Source organism: Canis aureus, chromosome 17 (genome assembly GCF_053574225.1).
Source record: "Canis aureus isolate CA01 chromosome 17, VMU_Caureus_v.1.0, whole genome shotgun sequence".
Lineage (NCBI taxonomy): Eukaryota > Metazoa > Chordata > Mammalia > Carnivora > Canidae > Canis > Canis aureus.
In genome coordinates this window covers 59,105,135-59,124,183 of record NC_135627.1, presented here as the reverse complement: position 1 = coordinate 59,124,183, position 19,049 = coordinate 59,105,135, and the positions used below count along the sequence as shown (strand labels likewise).

At 36.2% G+C, this 19,049-nt stretch overlaps 1 protein-coding gene across 8 annotated transcripts in view; it reads left to right on the top strand.

Moving 5' to 3' along the window:
* CAB39L (calcium binding protein 39 like) overlaps nt 1-19,049 on the top strand; it is a 106,646-nt gene that overhangs the window by 32,051 nt on the left and 55,546 nt on the right. For 3 of the 8 annotated variants that reach the window (XM_077855794.1, XM_077855787.1, XM_077855788.1), the window contains 2 exons: nt 14,931-15,072; nt 17,934-18,098. In XM_077855794.1, the coding sequence (XP_077711920.1) occupies nt 14,962-15,072; nt 17,934-18,098 (276 nt within the window). In that variant the 5' untranslated portion in view covers nt 14,931-14,961. Of the gene's footprint in view, nt 1-1,424; nt 1,903-12,063; nt 12,241-14,930; nt 15,073-17,933; nt 18,099-19,049 lie in introns of those variants that run through there. The other 5 variants (XM_077855792.1, XM_077855791.1, XM_077855789.1 and 2 more) reach the window with 5 other exon arrangements.

Genomic DNA, 19,049 nt, shown 5'->3' with positions numbered 1-19,049 from the left:
AAAAGTCACTTTAAATGAACCACCTTAAGAAATATCCCTGGGTATTTATTTATTTATCCCTTAAGGGTATCCCTGGGTGGCTCAGCGATTGAGTGCCTGCCTTTTACCCAGGGTGTGATCCTGGAGTCCCAGGATTGAGTCCCGCGTGGGGCTCCTGGCATATGTTTCCAATCAAAATTCTTGGGCTCTTCTTCTGATGACAGATCACTCAATTAGAGAATTGACAGTAGTTAGTAGACCTGTTATGTTTTAATCTTTATTCTCTGCAGAACTAGAGTATCTCTAAGAATATGAGCTTAAATAAAGTGCAAGGCAAAAATCTATAAATAGCTGGTTATTACCCTTAAGAAAAACAAGCAAATAAAGCTTGGCTTTATTTCTTAAATTATATATCATGTGTTTAATATATATTCCCTAATATACACATATATTTATTTAAAGATACATATTTCTTTTTTTTTAAGATTTTATTTATTTATTCATGATAGACATAGAGAGAGAGACAGAGACAGAGACACAGGCAGAGGGAGAAGCAGGCTCCATGCCAGGAGTCCCACACGGGACTCAATCCTGGGACTCCAGGATTGCGCCCTGGGCCAAAGGCAGGCGCCAAATGGCTGAGCCACTCAGGGATCCCCGGGAGGGGGACATCTAAACAAAGTAATTATATTTGGTTTGCACATAAATAGTATAAGCTGTTCTACTTAATTTTTTTGGTGTCAAAATTATTCTGTGTCCTTTGTAATTTTCTCTTTTATAAGTGCAAATGTTGGATCTCGGTTTCAAAGTATGCCCCTATTTTATTTTATTTTATTTTTAGTTTTTTTTTTTTTATTGGAGTTCAATTTGCCAACATATAGCATGACACCCAGTGCTCATCCCACCAAGTGCCCCCCCCAGTGACCATCACCCAGTCGCCCCCAACCACCCACCCACCTTCCCTTCCACCACCCCTTGTTCATTTCCCAGAGTTAGGAGTCTCTCATGTTCTGTCTCCGTCACTGATATTTTCGCTCATTTTCCTATTTTAAAATACGTTAAACTTTTACACACTTAAATGATAAATACTCTAATTCTAAAATCGTCCTTGCTTTTTAAAGTCTGAGATTAAATTCATGATACTTGAGTATCTCCTTGCTACACTTTTATTATCGGGATTGGGAATTCAGCATCTTCTTCTCTGGAAAACTTAACAGATCAGCAAATGACTCTGTTATTATCTCTATCAACACACCTTTGTCGGAAACTTGCCTTTACGATTTTCAGCAGCATTGTCAGGCCATTTTAATCTGTGGACAAAATGCCACACATGAGCAACTATGGGATTTAGAGAAAAATACTTTGCTTATCCCTCTTTGGGGGGGCGGGGAGGTGGGGAGGGAGCAGGTTTTAAATTTGCCTGTGCTTAACTGCTCCACACACATTCTTGCACACATTGTGGTGCCGCACAGCTGGGGGGAGGAAGAGCAGGGGGAGGCCGAGGCAGGCTGGTCAGACCAGAAACAGAGCCGCCCGTGACAGATGAAGAGAGGAGCGGGGCCTGGAATCCGAGAGCCACAGGGAGTGGAAATTTACAGCCGCCCTGTGCAGCGAGCGCTCCAGTGATCACTTTCTGCTAACGTTTTCCGGTGGTGACTGTTACTCTTCAAAGACAGAGAGAGAGAAAGTCAAGACGGGACTGTGGAAACTCCTCTCCCTGTGCCTCTTTTGGTCTGAGGAGCCCCCCTCTATTAAATGGAAGAGAAAGCGGCCCCGTGCAAAGTGCTGTGAGCCCGGGAAGAGCTGTCTTCAGCACCTCACCATGTGTCCTCTTGCAGCTTAGCCGAGCCTGGACATTGCTGTGACATTCCGTGAGTATCAGCTGGGGCATCTCCACCAGCCCCTAGGAATGGAATTGATAAGGTAAACTTCAGTGTCAGTTGAGGTCTTACAGCTTGTTGCTTTTGCATTCGTTTTAAACCCTGTTGTTACCTTGTTCCTTTGTGCTTGAAGAACTGCTGTTACTAGGAGAGGTTTAAAAAAAAAAAAAAACGACAACAACCACAAAACAATACTTCTCTGTTGCCTAAGGCGCTTGAACCATTACCAACTATTCTGTGTCCATGGAATATCTTATTTTGGAAATGGGTTTTTATTTACAAAGAGTCTCTAAAAATAAAACAGTGGCAGTATTACCACTTTCCCCGTTTCCTTTTCCATTGCATGAAAATTCAAAAGTTATCTCTTTCTGCTCTATTGTCAGTATATTTCAAATCATCGTTGTGATGTTTGGCACTTTCCATTATTATAAATTACACCATTTCTACCCTAATTTGAATGGAAGTGTTAATGATACCATTAACTAAAAGGACATGTGATTTAAATGTTGAATGCTTCTGCTAGACCTGATGAGTGACACATGATTTTTTTTTCAAAGTTCTGTGATGAATATAAAAATTAGATCCATTTACATATCAAATTTACTATTTGATACAAAACGAATGTACATGGATTTCAAATTAAGGATTAAAACAGTTATTTTGTTCTTTCTTTTAAGATTATTTATTTATTCATGAGAGACAGAGAGAGAGAGAGAGAGAGAGGCAGAGACACAGGCAGAGGGAGAAGCAGGCTCCATGCAGGGAGCCCGATGTGGGACTCGATCCCAGGACCCCAGGATCATGCCACGGGAAGAAGGCAGACACTCAACCACTGAGCCACCCAGGCATCCCAGTTATTTTGTTCTTAAAGCTGATACCAAGCTCTCATATAACATTGTTACTCTGCTAAAGAACTGTTACAGCCAGATGCATATACCTATACAAGCAATGCAGCAGAAAGAAGAAAAAAGAAAAATAGTCTCGTAAAATATGTATCACATCCAAGAGAAACTTGATTTGTACAACCTTAACACAGGACACTGTATATTAATTTTTTATATGTCTTTTTAAAGTATCAGTGGAAGACACGTAATCATTCCTCTGTGGGAGGAAGGAAATGTATATTGTTAGCTGCTAACCTGAGTCATTGCATACAGATGCACCATTCTAAGCAAAGTTTCTAATTTACTCTCTGCCAGCCTCAGAAAATATATCCATCATTAGTGATTCAAGTGCGTCCCTTAAGTTTCAGAACAGCTTAGCTGAAATGAAAACTTGAATAGTGCCAGTAAGCATATCAAAAGGGTTTATACCCTAGACATAATATATAAAATGGCTGTATTTCCTCTATGTGTACAGAAGCCTGTAGAACAGGTTTGGCTTTGTGGCTTTTTTTTTTTTTTTTTTTTTTTTTTTATTGCCTTCACCTATGTATAAGAAGAAACTCAGCTGGTGTTGGGAAGATTTTTCCAGACCAGTATCTAGTACTTAAAGTCAAAAGCAAGTAAAATAAAGATATTATCACAAACCAACTTTTCTTCTTTACAGAAATTCCCATCCTTAGCCTTCTTAAACAATGGAAGATCTGCACACAGCTTCACAATTGTCAGAATAATTTTTTATTTTGAACTGTTAAGTCGTTGGTATTATCTTAGTGGTTTCATCGTTTCGTAAGCCCATAGGAATGTCAATATGACAATAAAGAACAAATCATTCCCAGTTTGCAAATGTTTTGACTTCAGAAGTTTATTATAAGTGGGTTGTTAGGAATTTGAGACCCATCTTCCCTGGAAAATAATTTAACAAATGATTATTTGACTTTTATTATAGCCTAAGAATGTATTTTAGTCACACTATAGAAAAACTATTTCCATCCTGAAAAACAGTAGAAAATCAATTCTAGTAATGAAACTAAATGTAAAAAACAATTATGTTGAATAAGACATTATTTTTATTTATCCTAGATATCAATGCTTGAAGAAAAGCAAATTTAATGAGATGGATGGGTTTCTGGAAGGATGCTTATAAACAGCATTTCTAGGTACTTTTGAGAGCTCCCAAGGTTGATTGCACACCTTGTATGAGATCTAATCTCATATTACAATTTGTGATTTTTATTTTCCTTGCTATTAGCATATTTCTAGCCATTGCTTTCATGCTTATCACCCATTTCTGAAGTGTAGCTCAGTGGCACGTAAGTAGGTACCTAATAAATAGTTACTAGATGAGGACTAAACCTTTTCTTCAGTTCACAAAAATGGAAACTGAGTAATTTTTCTAAGATGTCTAAAAAAGGAAAGGGATTTAGGGGCATATGATTTTCATTATGAGAAAGATATGGCCTGACAAGCATTGACTGAGTTGTGAGACACAAATCAATACTAGTGCAGAATAGGCCTAACCAGTAAGAGCAAAAGGGAAGACTTTGGTGTGACTTGGTGGCAGCCCTGAATAAGTAGGGATGGTAATGAGGGAAGGGTTTACAAGCTTGGTATCTTGCGTACATGGGACATTCTGAAGTAAGGTGTCAACTTTATGTATTTGCATAAGCATACTTGGACCCATATGAAGAAATGAGGCCTATTTAGAAAGCTCAAAGTAGGTCTATCCAAATTAAGTTTAGTTGCACTGGTCCTACAAGTTCCTCTAAAGTATTCGAGTACAAAATTTAAAAGTTGGTAATGTAATAAAGGTATTATAATGAAATAAGCAATACAATGAATGCAGAGTACACTTAGATTATTTTTAATGGCAGAAAACCTTTTTCCTTTTGATCAAGAAATACTTTCTTTGTTCTACTTCAAAACTATAAACCTTGTCTTGATAACTAACAATATCTAACCAAAATTTGATGACTGTTATACATAATGTGTATGTGCTTACAGGAAAGACTAAAAAAAGAAAAAGTGAACTTTGTGCTTCCCTTGATAATTCTGTTGTGAAATATAACCACTTGTGAATTTATTTTTTTTAATTTTTTATTTATTTATGATAGTCACAGAGAGAGAGAGAGAGAGGCAGAGACATAGGCAGAGGGAGAAGCAGGCTCCATGCACCAGGAGCCTGATGTGGGATGCGATCCCAGGTCTCCAGGATCGCACCCTGGGCCAAAGGCAGGCGCCAAACCACTGCGCCACCCAGGGATCCCCGACTTGTGAATTTAAATAAGATCTGATGCTTTAATTACAAGTACTAGTTTTTGAGAACACTGAACTAGTTTCAGACCTCTGCTATAAATGAGATTGTGATATTCTAATATAGAATTATCACTCATTGGCAGTCACTAATAGTTAGTAGATAAAGAAAATTTGGGCAGCCCAGGTGGCACAGCGGTTTAGCGCTGCCTTCAGCCTGGGGCATGATCCTGGAGTCCCAGGATCGAGTCCCACGTCAAACTCCCTGCATGGGGCCTGTTTCTCCCTCTGCCTGTGTCTCTGCCTCTCTCTCTCTCTCTCTATGTCTTTCATGAATAAATAAATAAAATCTTTAAAAAAAAGATAAAGAAAATTTTAGCTCTGACAAATGACTGGGGCTATCAACAGAATCACTGTGAACTTAATGAGTGAGGTTACTGGTGGTTTTTCCTGGAATAGTAGTCTAGTAGGTTATTATTTATAACAACGAATAAATTAGCAGTTGTACGTCTTCCTAGTAACTTCATGTACTAATTTTATTTTTAAATTATTTCACTGGTTACAATACATTAGAATTCAGAAGTGGTTCCCAATGGACATGGGTTTCTCTTCTTATTAAAGAGTTTTTAGTCTGATGTCTGACCAAGGCTTCCAGATAAATGAGGGTGCATTAAAACTTCTCACGAGTTTTCCATTTCTATATAAATCGTCCATTTTTAGTAAAGATCTTCAAACTGTGTTAATAAAACTTGTAAAAACAAAATCGTTAATAGTCATTTTGAACTGAGAAAAAGAATGATCAGTGAAAGTCCTTATTTATACTTTATTGTCTACAGATTTTCACTCATTTCTGTAGGTTTTCATGTGAACTATTTAATCGTGGTGCCTTCTAATTACATTTAGCCTATATATTTAAAAATAGAATCACTAAAGGACAGAAGACATTGATTGAATGATACTTTGACATATATGCTGTAATGGGTTTGGTGTCATAACATGTATTACTAGAATAATATGCATTGTCATTTATTATCTCTGTGAAGGCATTTCTAAATTATGACATTGTCAGTGGAGGAAGAAGGGACTACTTGGATACAGCAAATACAATAGAACCTGTAGGTATATTTTTTCAGTTTTAAAATATACCTTAAATCAAATGCACCCATTTAAAGAGAACAGTCTTAATGAATATTGACAAATGTATACACTCCTGTAACCTCCATTTCATTAATTTAAAAAAAATGGATCCTACAAGCCCAGTTACCTGCCACACATGTACTTTGATTATATCATTTCTATCTGTGAGTTCTGTTTGGAATGCAGATAAAAGAATGGGGATTCTTGAACTTCAGTGATTTTTTTTTTAATGTAGTGATAAGCTTATTTTAATTTTTTCAGTTTAAGAGAAGGTACTTATGTCTAAAGTTTAAATTAGCAAGCTCTAAGAAAGAATTTTGGAAATGTTCCTCTCTCACTCATTGTTGATTGTAGCATAAACTTTTGTGAAAGGAAAGAAGGCTCATTTTGGAGTTGGCTTTGTTACAGTGAGTTAGGAGTTTGGTTACTTTTTATAGTTTTACCTATGGAAATCTTGAGATTTTTCTTGGCCTCAGAGATAAATTTCTCAGTTTCTTAAACTTTTGTGGGAAACCTTTGAAATTAGAACTATTTTTGAACAATACAATTGGAGGTTAAACTTAAAGGACTGGAGATACTCATTAGCCACTTACAGATAGATGTTTATTTTCCTTTAAATATTTTAAGGAATAAAAACAAGGGAATTCAGTGTTCCAAATGACCTTTTCTCTTAGCTTCCCCATCTCTCTTCCCCCGTAAACACTCCTCTGCACTTATGTCACTGAACATAGTCAGATGACTCACTCGAGTGATTGACTTTGGGCCATCTTTAATGACGCTCACACATAAGTTAGGAATATGAAATATTTTACTGTGTATTAGAAAAGGGAATGCTGCCAAATCTACTACAAAGTCTGCAGGGCCCGAGTTCCCTGGGAGCAGAGCTGAATAATTTTTTTTGGCTTTCTCTCCGGAATCTGAGCCAAGTTCTACCCTTTATGAAATTTCATAGCCAAAGTAACAGAAATCATATTTGTTTGACTAATCCTTTGAAAAGACATGGTGATCAGATATTCCACAGTTTGAACTTTAAAACACAGTTGTTTAGTCATTAAAATATCATGTATGGGAAGGTGTTTCCATTATAAAAGAATTTGCATGACCTATTAAACGAAGTTCAGGGGAAAAATCCCAGAAAATTTGAAAGAAAAAGAAGAATTTAGCATCCGTAAGCCAATTACCCAGAGACAATCATCATTAACTTTTGTAAATTATTTTTTCTTTGCATAGATTTTGTGGACTTGTGTTTTGTTTGCTCTTAAATCTATAAAAGGGGGATACTGTTTTCAAACAACATTTACATTTTATTTCACATTCTTTGCAAAATATTTTCATAGCCAGAGACCACATTTCATCAAACCTAAGAAGTCACTGGCTGTAAGTCATATACTCTATATACCTCTAAGAAAGAAAGAAAAAAACCCTGCTAACTAGGATAAAGTCCCCTTTGTAAGAATCGCCTAAATCACCTAAATTTCTGAGATATTAAGATGTTTTTTAAAATGTTACAAAGATAACCATTATTTTAGTTTAATTTTGTTAAGACAGATTGCCAGAAGCAGAGTTACTACTAAATCAGAGGTTGTGAACATTTAAGGGTTCTGGATCCATATTGCTAAATTACTGTCCAAGTAATATTCCCATCAGCATGAGCCAGAGGAGGATGGGATCAAGGAGATGTACCAAGGAGAGGACTTCCGTTGTTTTTCTGTTTTTAGAGCCGTGTAGTCAATTACATAGGAACTTGTGATATTCTCTATTTCTTCTATATGCCCCATGTATTTTAATTAAAATACCCAAGGGAAAAGTCCTGCTAAAGCATTTTGATTAGCTTGATGGTGTCACAATCCATTTGTGAGCCAACTGCCTTAGCCAGGGCAGTGGAAGGAACACTCTGACTACGCCTGGGTCATGTTCCCACCCTTTGGGGAGGGTGGGATGGGAAGTAGAGCAGACAGGTCTATCACCAGGAGAAACAGAGACCAAACAGCTACCAGAGACTTTTTCTTTTTTCTTTTACTTTTCTGATTCAGTTAATTTCTGCTTCTATTGCTATTATTTTCATTCTTCTTTTCTTGGAGATTTTTGGGGTGGTGGTTTCCTTTTTAACTTGAATTCTTATTTTTATTCCCCTATGAATTAATTATAATTGTAGATTCGTAACCTCCCACATGTCCTACCAACAATATCAAGGCTTCCTTTCAAGAATTATTTCTGATTTTCAGCATTTATTTTGTTGAACTCTCGTGGGCTTGGTTCCATCTCATCTTTTTATAAAATTTTTAGTAAGTATGCACAATCTGTTCACACATAAATATGTTGGCTAGAGATTTAATTATGAGGCTCTATAGACCTTCCCTTTCAGAACTCTGTAGGTTTTCTCTTTGTTCTGATGACATTTAGTTTTATGGAAGTTCAAAGGCAACTTGATTTTTATCCTTTGTTGTTGTTAAGGTCATTTTATAGGAATGAGCTTTGAGAGTATAATGTTTGTTTCTTTTAAAGCCACAAGACATTGAATTTGGGGTGTTACTATTAATCTCAACTGGAAGAGTTCTTTAAGTGACTAGGTTTAGATCTTTTTTCTGCTTAAGCTGTTACATCGTTGTTGCTTCTGCTTCATTTTTTAGATTTATTTTTCTTGTTGGCTTCCTCCCCCTCCCCATAATAATACCTGTTTTTATAGGATAACCTTTATGTTTTCCATATCTCTGTAATATACATATTACACATAGGTGCTAAGTAAATATACTGAGTGAATAAATGTAGCCTGACTCATGTTTTACCTTTCAGTTCACAGTCAATTTTCCATGGGGTCATTTCTACTCCATGCAAATTTGGATTACTGTGCTGTATTTGGGGTGTTACCTGTGTATGTGTGTATATGTATGTGTTTTTTATCTTTCATCTTGGCCAGCTTTTATTTTATTTTTTAAAGGTTTTATTTATTTATTCATGAGAGACACAGTAAGAGAGGCAAAGACACAGGCAGAGGGAGAAGCAGGCTCCATGCAGGGAGCTCGATGTGGGACTCGATCCCAGGACCCCGGGATCATGGCCTGAGCCAAAGGCAGACACTCAACCACTGAGCCACCCAGGGGTCCTGGCCAGCTTTTAGTTTAAGACCTTTTTTTGGAGGGGGAAGTCAGTTTTGTCTGTCTCCTACAGAGAATTAATTTTGGAAGCAACCTTTCCTAACTCCACAGGGCATTTCTCTTCTTTCTTGGGCTACTCTTTTTTTTTTTTTTTTTTTTTTTAAATAGAGCCTACATTATTTGTTGTTTATTCTGTTTGCTCACTCTTGAAAATGGAAAAATACAACAGGGCCAGTGTCAGTCCACGGATATTTGTTTGCTGCATGGCCCTCCGTCAGCACTATGCTCGAGGGCATGTTGATGTGCACAGCCTACATGGTTTTCAGTCCCCAAGAGGCATTCCTCTAGTGTCAGGCTGTTGGACTTATATGGCATCTTCTCCTGTGCCTGATTCCTGCTTTGCTGAAATATAAAGTATATTCTAAAAACTCTGAGGTAGACTTTATGGGAAAATTACTACTACTCTTTTATCCCCAGAAGGCTCCATTTTCAGGACTCTGCCATTCCTTCTCTCTCTACCTTAAGCATTTTATCTTTGGCCATGATAAATAGTAGGAGTTAAAGATTTAAAATGGATATGGACCAGTGCTGAATCACCTGGAGCTCACTGTATACAGCTTAGCTAATTTCAAAGGGCGATGCTCTCTCTTTAAGAACCGTCTCTTACAATATGGAGGTTCCTCAAAAGAATTAAAAATAGAACTATCATGTGATCCAGCAGCTCTGCTTCTGGATATTTATCAAAAGAAAACAAAAATAGTGATGTGAAAAGATATATGCACCTGCATGTTCACTGCAGCATTATTTCCCAAGAAATGGAAACAACCCAAATGCCAATCAGTAGATGAATGGGTAACGAAAATGTGCTTGTATATGTATAATTCACCCATAAATACAATTAACCCATAAAAGAAAGGATGAAATATTGCCATTTGTCAATATGGATGGACCTTGAGGGCATTATGCTCAGTGAAATAAGTCAGAGAGGGTAGTCCGGGTGGCTCAGGGGTTGTGCGTCTGCCTCCAGCTCAGGGCGAGATTCCAGGATCCAGGGATCCAGTCCTGCGTCGGGCTCCCTGCATGGAGCCTGCTTCTCCCTCTGCCTGTGTCTCTGCCTCTCTCTCTCTCATGAATAAATAAATAAAATCTTAAAAAAAATGTCAGAGAAAGACAAATATTTGTATAAGCTTACTTATAAGTGGAATAAAAAAAAAACCTCATAGATACAGAGGTCAGATTGGTGGTTGCCAGAGGTGTAGGGGTGGGGGTGGATGAAATGGGTGTGGGGGGTGTCAAAAAGTTCAAAGTTCCAGTTATAAAAAATAAGTCATGGGGATGCAATAAATAAAATGAGATAACTAAACTACTATTAACATAAATATGAGATATCTGGATTTTCCCAAAGCATTTGGCAAATTTGTTTTTGTATCTTCAGAAATGAAATGGAAAAAAAACGTGTTAAATGATATGACTAGGTGAATTCACAGTTAAATTTTTTTTAAAAAGAACCTCCTCATTTTATAGATAGAACAAATGACCCCCAGACAAGGGTGATACTTTCTGAATCATAGTGGATCAGTTAACAACTCAGAACTAGACAGGGGTTTTAAGTACCTTGTATTTTTTTAGCAGGTAGTACTGAGTGCCAGTTGGCTCATTTTTTAAATGACCAGTAGAGTAAATGATGTGATTGGGGTGGATGCACATGCAAGTGACCAGCATGGTTGCCGAAGGAGTAGGAAGCCGAAGGGCAGCCCTGAGTTTGAGGGTGATGAAGGAAGGTGTTCAGTCTGGGGGGTCGGGGTGGGGCTGGTTATGGTGTGAGGAAAACAGAACAGTTAGAAGAGTTTCACCGTAATTTATAGGGGATTGAGGCCTGGAAGTGCATAGTTTGAGATGTAGGTCTTGATTTCCCTTGTAACATGGACCCCAGAATTGAGTAATAATGATCCTATGAAATTTTAAAATATTATTAAACTAATTTTATATTACAGTTATTATAGTAAATAAGTTCACTTAAAATGTGAAAATAACAAATTCAAAAAAGGAGTACTATATTGAAAAGGCATTATACTGTGTGTCTTTCCTCTATTATATAATTCCATTACTCCTGAAATTTTTACTTTCTGTGTTTAATAGTAAACTCCAAAAAAAAAAAAAAATAGTAAACTCCAAAAACCAAGGATTATATTTTTCTTGTTCATGGCTCTATCCCAAGTATTTAGGATGGTGCCCGTGCTTAGGACTTAACTCAGATTGTTCAATGAATAAGTGAATGAATAAATGAACAAGTTAACAGGCAAATAAAAAGTTGGGAGACAGCAAATCAGAAATGGTGGCTAATACCATGTTAACATGGGAGTCCCGAAAACATTTGTAGTACTACCAGAATTAGCATTAGAATTAGCTCAATACATTGAGAACTGAGAGAGCAATAGGTAATGGACAAAAATCATGTCATCTCATATATATGATGCCATACTCTTATTTGTACTCTAATTTGATGTCAGGGAGCATTTAGTTGAAATTATCACAGTCGATTATCTTTTCCTTAGTGCCGTAGAACTACATGAAGAAATAGAACACAAAACATGTAGCCTTAAAAAAACAACTAAGTGTTCTAACTTTAAGTATTTAACCTTCAAAGAATAAACATATGTATTTTTTAAAAGGCAAAAGGTGTAGGTGATTCAAGGAGACAGAAGTGTCTAGGACACTTAATTAAGACAATATCATGTCTCACTATGCCTTTCTGTTTTGTGTAATAATCCATTTATTATATCACAGAACTTTCTGTAATAATAGCAGCTAAACAGTATAGAGTACTTTACTTATACAAGGCCCTGTGCAAGGTGCTCTGCTTACCTTTAATCCTCACAACCCATTTGTGATGTTATCATCTCCATTTACAGGTGAGAACACAGAGCCTTAAGAGGATCACATCCTGTTTGCAAGATCATTCAGGGAGGAAGCAACAGTTGGCTTGCTCTGTCCGACTACCTAATGATTGTTTCGGTACCCACCCTATTACCATAGTATATATGCTTTTAAATATGCCCCCAATTTCATTTATTTATGTGTAGGGCTGATTAATAAAGAAAAGTTCTAGGGAACCAGAATTGAGAAACAGGAATCTAGGGGAATTAGGAATTTAGAACTATAGCCATGGTTATGCCACTGATTAATTGCATCATTGTTAATAAGAAAAATATTAAGAAAAATGAAATTAACCCAAATGTCCATCAATAAGGTATTAGTAAATTATATAGTAATTTAATAAATTGCCACATAATAAAAATTATATGATGTATCTATATAATAAAATACTATATAAAATTATTGTAGTAGATCTAAATGTATACTCATAGAATGATATTCAAGATATTAAAACATGGGGAAAAGTTACAAAATACTGTTTTCTATTTTTGTTTTAAAATATATTTATTTTTACATGTATGAAAAAATTCAGAAAGCACCTGGGAAGCTCAGTCAGTTAAGCATCTGCCTTCAGCTCAGTTCATGATCTTGGGGTCTTGAGATCAAGACCCACATTGGGCTCCCTGCTCAGCGGGGAGCCTATTTCTCCCTCTCCCTCCACAGCTCCCCCTGCTTGTACTCTCTCTCTCTCTGTTAGATTAATAAATAAAATATTTTTTTAAAAAAAGGAAAAAATTCAGGAGGAACATATACCAAACTGATATATTTGTTATCTCTGAGCTGTTGGTTAATGGTAGACTTTGATTTATTGTATCATGTTTCTGTAATATTTGAAATATTTTTGCCAATAACTGTAAAATACATGAATATGCCTCTCCTAACTGGAGACTTCAATTATAATTTTCTCCCTAAATACTTACATTACAGTAGGGCAATGACAGCTATATTCAGCTTTCTCAGTTCTATGTAAATAGATGTTCTCAAAAAAAAAAAGAATTAGTACTCCTTTCCCTCATTCTCCTTAACCCTCCACCATGGTAATCTTCATTTCTTCAGTGAGTATGGCCAGCTGAATATTTGAAGAGTAAATAAATAACATTCTAAGTAATTTTATATCTCAATTTTGTGATTGTCATGGGTAGCATTAAATATTGTCTTACCACGGTATGTGGATCCCAATCCCAATTTTGTTTTACATGTTTTATTTTATCTGTCACTGTCGTTGTTGTCATCAGCAGCAACAGCAGCATCACTCTCATTAGTTAATTTTTAAAAATCTAGTTTTAAATATCAACTTATTCTCTACTTCTTTTCCTGTTGGGGATTCTTTCCCTAATCCTTGTATTTGCATCATAGAAAAAGTTTTAAACTTCAAGTAAAAACTTGTAGGCAAAGGTTTTAAAATCTTTATCTTAAAATATTGACATATATTTAAATTTGGGTTTTTTTTGACATATATTTAAATTTGATGTGAAACTTGATGAAACTCATTTTAGTTTGATCAGTATTGATGTTTCAAATTACTGAATTAAGCTTATTGAAAACACCTAAGACATTTTGGTTTAACAGTTCAATTACATTAAGAGTTGAATTAATTGCAAACTGTATATATCCAGTATAGTCACAGTGGAAAACAGATTGGAGGTTCCTCACAAAGGTAAAAATAGAACTACCCGGGATCCCTGGGTGGCGCAGCGGTCTGGCGCCTGCCTTTGGCCCAGGGCGCGATCCTGGAGACCTGGGATCGAATCCCATGTTGGGCTCCCGGTGCATGGAGCCTGCTTCTCCCTCTGCCTGTGTCTCTGCCTCTCTCTCTCTCTCTCTCTCTCTGTATGACTATCGTAGATTAAAAAAAAAAAATCAAAAAAAATATTAAAAAAAAAATAGAACTACCCTCCAGCAATTGCACTACTGGTTATTTACCCAAAGAATACAAAACAACTAATTCAAAGGGATACATGCACCTAGATGTTTATAGCAACATTATCTACAATAGCCAAATTATGGAAGTAGCCTAAGTGATGTCCATTGATTGATGAATAAATAAATATATTTTATATATAAATATATGTAGTGTATTATATATATATAAATATAGTGTACACACACACAATGGAGTATTGTTCAGCTATAAAGAATGAGATCTTACCTTCTGCAATATGGATAGATCCAGACAGTATTATGCTAAGTGAAATAAGTCAGTCTGACAAAGACAAATACAAATACAGTATGATTTCACTCATATGCGGAATTTAAGAAACAATACAAATGAGCAAAGGAGAAAAAAAGAGAGCAGGAGAGAGGCAAGCCAAAGAACAGATACTTTTTTTTTTAAGACATTGTTTATTCATGAGAGACAGAGAAAGTCAGAGACACAGGCAGAGGGAGAAGCAGGCTCCTGCGGGGAGCCTGATGCGGGACTCGATCCCAGGACCCCAGGATCACACCCTGAGCCGAATGCAGATGCTCAGCCGCTCAACCGCTGAGCCACCCAGGCATCCCAAAGAAACAAATTCTTAACTATAGAGAAGAAACTGATGGGTACCAGAGGGGTGGTGGATGTGAGAATGGGCGAAATAGGTGATGGGGATTAAGAAGGGTGCTTGTGAGGAGCAACGAGTGTTATAGGGAAGTGTTGAGTCACTATATTGTACACTGGGAACTAACATTACACTGTATGTTAACTAACTGGAATTTAAATAAAAACTTCGGGAAAAATTTTAAGAAGTTAGATTCATGATTTTTATTTGCTTATTTGTTTGTTTTAGCATTCTATATTGGAAGAAGAGATTTCTATAGATGAAAAAAATGCCTTTGTTTAGTAAATCACCCAAAAATCCAGCAGAAATTGTGAAAGTTCTGAAAGACAACTTGGCCATTTTGGAAAAGCAAGACAAGAAAACAGACAAGGTATGAACTAAAATGACAATATTATTATTTAAGTGCATATATTCCAAAACCAAAAACCCATGTAAAAACTTGTTAAAGGATCCCAAATATGGTCTGTGATGTGCGCATGAGGTCCCAATAAATACATTTAAATTGATTTCAGGTTTTATTCAGTTGTTGAGCCTGTTGCCTTGAACTCTTGGTTCACTATCTTGAGCCTCTGATCAAACTTGGATCCCTCTAGACTACAGAACTTAAAAATCTAAGGCGTTACACTGGTACATAATGTTATACTGACCTGAAGGATAGAACATTCTTATTTATAGATCACCTGATAGTATCTATGATGGTAAAACCTCATTATAACATTTTTTTAAAGGTCCCACTAAACAGGCTTTCCTCATGGGTAAAATTTTTTCCTAGTATTTTATTCCTTCAAAGGGATGTTGGATCCTTCATACTCAATTTCTCTCTAAAGTGACTGGTTAGTTTATGGCAAGACAAGAGATCTATAAAATAAATATTATTTAGTATCTTTCCATCCAAGTGTATAAATGATCTTGTATTCTTTAGTGAGGCAGAAATATATTTTTTGTCCTACATCTTGTAAGAGATGTAGAATGTATTTTTAATTTTTGCATACTTATAATATTGAATTACAATTATACAATATTTGTATTGGCTCAATTAGAAAGAAGATATGACCTTCATAAAAGAGTAAATATAAATGGCAAAAGACAGAAAAAAACAAAAAGATACTCATTCTCATTAGTCGTCAGGAAAAGGCCAATTAAAGCCACATACATTCATATTACACACCTGCTGTCTTGGCAAAAATGAAGACTATCTGGTGATATTAAGTGTTGGCGAGGGTGGAGAGCAATGAGAACTTTCATCCATGGTGAAGGATAAAGCATACATTGTTGTCACTGCCTTAGAAACCAGCTAGTATCATCTGTCAAATATGAAGATGTGCCTGTGCCAAAACCCCGCAGTTCTCCTCGTAGGTATTAACTCTAGAAATAGTCTTACACTAGTGTACCAGGATGCATGTACAAGAGTGTTCATACATTGATTGCTGTTCATAATAACCCCTCAATGGAGGCAACCCGAACGTCCATCAGAGGTAGCACTGATGAACTGTAGTCCAGCCATCAGTGGAATACTTGAGAGCAATGAAAATTAAAGCACTGCTGCCTGGGTGCAGCTGTCTGGATGGATCTCACATTTATAATACTGAGTGAAAAAAGCACCTCATAAAAGGGCACAGGTGCTATTCCAAAAAGTTCAAAACCATCAGAGTTGAACTATATTATTTCAGGATGCAAACAGTTGAGAAAACTATAAAGCACAGTAAAGAAACGATTGTCCTAAAAAACATAAACATACTTCTAGTTTGGAAAGGTTGCATTCAGGTGACTTCAGGGTTTCTGAAAGTATTCTGTTCTTTACCTATGTAATGGTCACACAGATGTTTGGTTTGTAATTACTCTTAACCACATGTAATTTAAAGTACTCTTCTGTGAAAAAATAAATAAATAAAGTACTCTTCTGTGGATAAATCTCACACTCAAAGAAATTTGCAACCCTTAATGAATTAATGATTGTTTCAGTCAGATCGTAAGATGTATCTGGAAATTGTTTTTTTTTTAAGTAGTGTCATGCTACTATGAATTCTTTTTATTTAATATGTCTTATTCTCTTTATTCCCATATTTAGTTATAATGATTACAGATCTATACTTGAAAGTAATAAAACTGTATTTCTTTAAAAATATTCAGCAGATTAAATTGTAAACCTTTTGGCCTGTTCTCTTTTGCTCACCTGTATTAATTTGAAAAAGATTTATTGAGTAAATAAATCTTGAGTAAGTAAATAAGATCACCTGATAGATAATAAAATTGAGTAAGTAAATACCATAGAATTTGCCTCTTTAAAGTGTACAATTCAGTGATTTTTAGTATTCTCACAAGGTTTTACCACCATCACCAGTATCTAATCCAAGAATATTTTCACCACCCCCAAAAGAAATTCTATAGCCGTTAGGAGTCATTCCTCATCGTCCCCTCCCCAGGCCTTAGTACCCACTAATCTACTTTCTACTTCTGTGGATGTCCTTATTACTCTTTACAATATAAAGAAGTTTTTTGTTGTTGTTGTTTTTAAGTTTCATAGAGAGCAAAAAAAAGTAATGATCATGTGGGAGAGACAAGTAGATTAACAAAGTTTAGTGGGTTTTGATAATTTGTGTGTTTGACAATTCAGTTTGATTACATAGTCCATTAAAAAATCAGTCATAGGAATTTGTTGAAAAACCTTAACAAATGCTTTTAATAAACAGTAGCTACTGATAAGTCTTCAAAACAGTCATTTTGATTTTTTTTAAGATTTTATTTATTCATGAGAGACACACAGAGAGAGAGAGAGAGAGAGAAGCAGAGACATAGGCAGAGGGAGAAGCAGGCTCCATGCAGGGAGCCTGACGTGAGACTCAATCCTGGAACTCCAGGACCACGCCCTGGGCAGAAGGCAGGCGCTAAACCGCTGAGCCATCCAGGGATCCCCTCATTTTGATTTTTAAGAGTAAAATTTATAATGACTAGATTAGACTATGTCTGAGTGTGTTTTAAAGAGTGTTTCAATTATGTTGACCAATAGAACGACTAGAGATTTTTTATATAAATAAATTTTTGCAACATTTTTCCAAAATAAGAAAAGCAATGTCTGCAAAACAGGTTTTTTTGTTTGCTTGTAACTGTACAGTGTTCCTTGTTCATAAAAAAGCAATCCATGAGGTGGGGTTTTTTTTTTTGTTTGTTTGTTTGTCTGTGGCTTGAAAATTTTCATTCCTCTTAACTGTGAGCCTATTTTCTGGTCACCAGGCTTCAGAGGAAGTGTCGAAATCCCTGCAAGCAATGAAAGAGATTCTATGTGGCACAAATGACAAGGAGCCCCCCACAGAAGCTGTGGCCCAGCTTGCACAAGAGCTCTACAATAGTGGGCTGCTGGTGACGCTCATTGCTGACCTACAGCTCATAGACTTCGAGGTAACCCATCTGTAAAAGGATGACACTTCTGTTCAAGCTTAGTGCTTATAATCATAAATAGTTGACTTTGACTTTCTATTATTACTGTTCATATACTATATAAAGGCCCAGTATTTTTCTAAAAATTCTCAAATTTCCTTAATAAAGTAAGAAGAAATCTTATAGGTTAAGTTTTCTGGAGCAAGGTTGGTGGCAATAAGAAGAGATAACATTGAGTGCTTACTCCATGTCGTACAGTTCCACGCACTCATCTCTGAGTTTCTTTCTTTGAACCACCTGTGTGATTGGTCCTATGTGATCAGCCTCATTTTATAGATGAAGAACCTAAAGATCCAAGATATGAAGTAATTTGCACAGTCAAGTTACTCAGAGCCTAAGCTGGGATTCAAACTCAGTATCTCTCAGGCCTGTTCATTTAATTCAAATATTATACCAATGATTTCAGAAGTTTGTCAAATGCTAGCAATGTAGGATACTTACCTCATTTTGAAAGCAGTTATGCCCGATTTACCTGAATAATAAGTGAAGTAAATAAAACAAAAACTTAGAAACGTGAGTGGTGAATAGGTGTAGGCATTTTATTAATCTGTGGTATATTTGAGAACAGTGGTTTTCCAGTAAACAGCATGTACATAAGGGAAGTTTGGCCATTGGCCATTTCAGCAATGGAAGTCTTGGTTTTGATTTGTTTGTTGTTTTGTTACTACCGTCATACCAAGTGCTTGGGTTTTCATTGATTCTCAGAGATGCAAGAAAATGCAGATTTCTAAAACAGCTTTTAGTTTCATCACCAACAAAGTGAAAGGAAAACTAATTATGGTGATTACAGTGATTAGACCAAGATAAGGTCAGGGATCTGGGGCATCTGTTGAAATACTAGCCCACAGCTCTTTGGACAGCTTAAATGGAGGAAGATTTGTGGCTGCCTCGAGCCAAGGACAAGGAATGCAG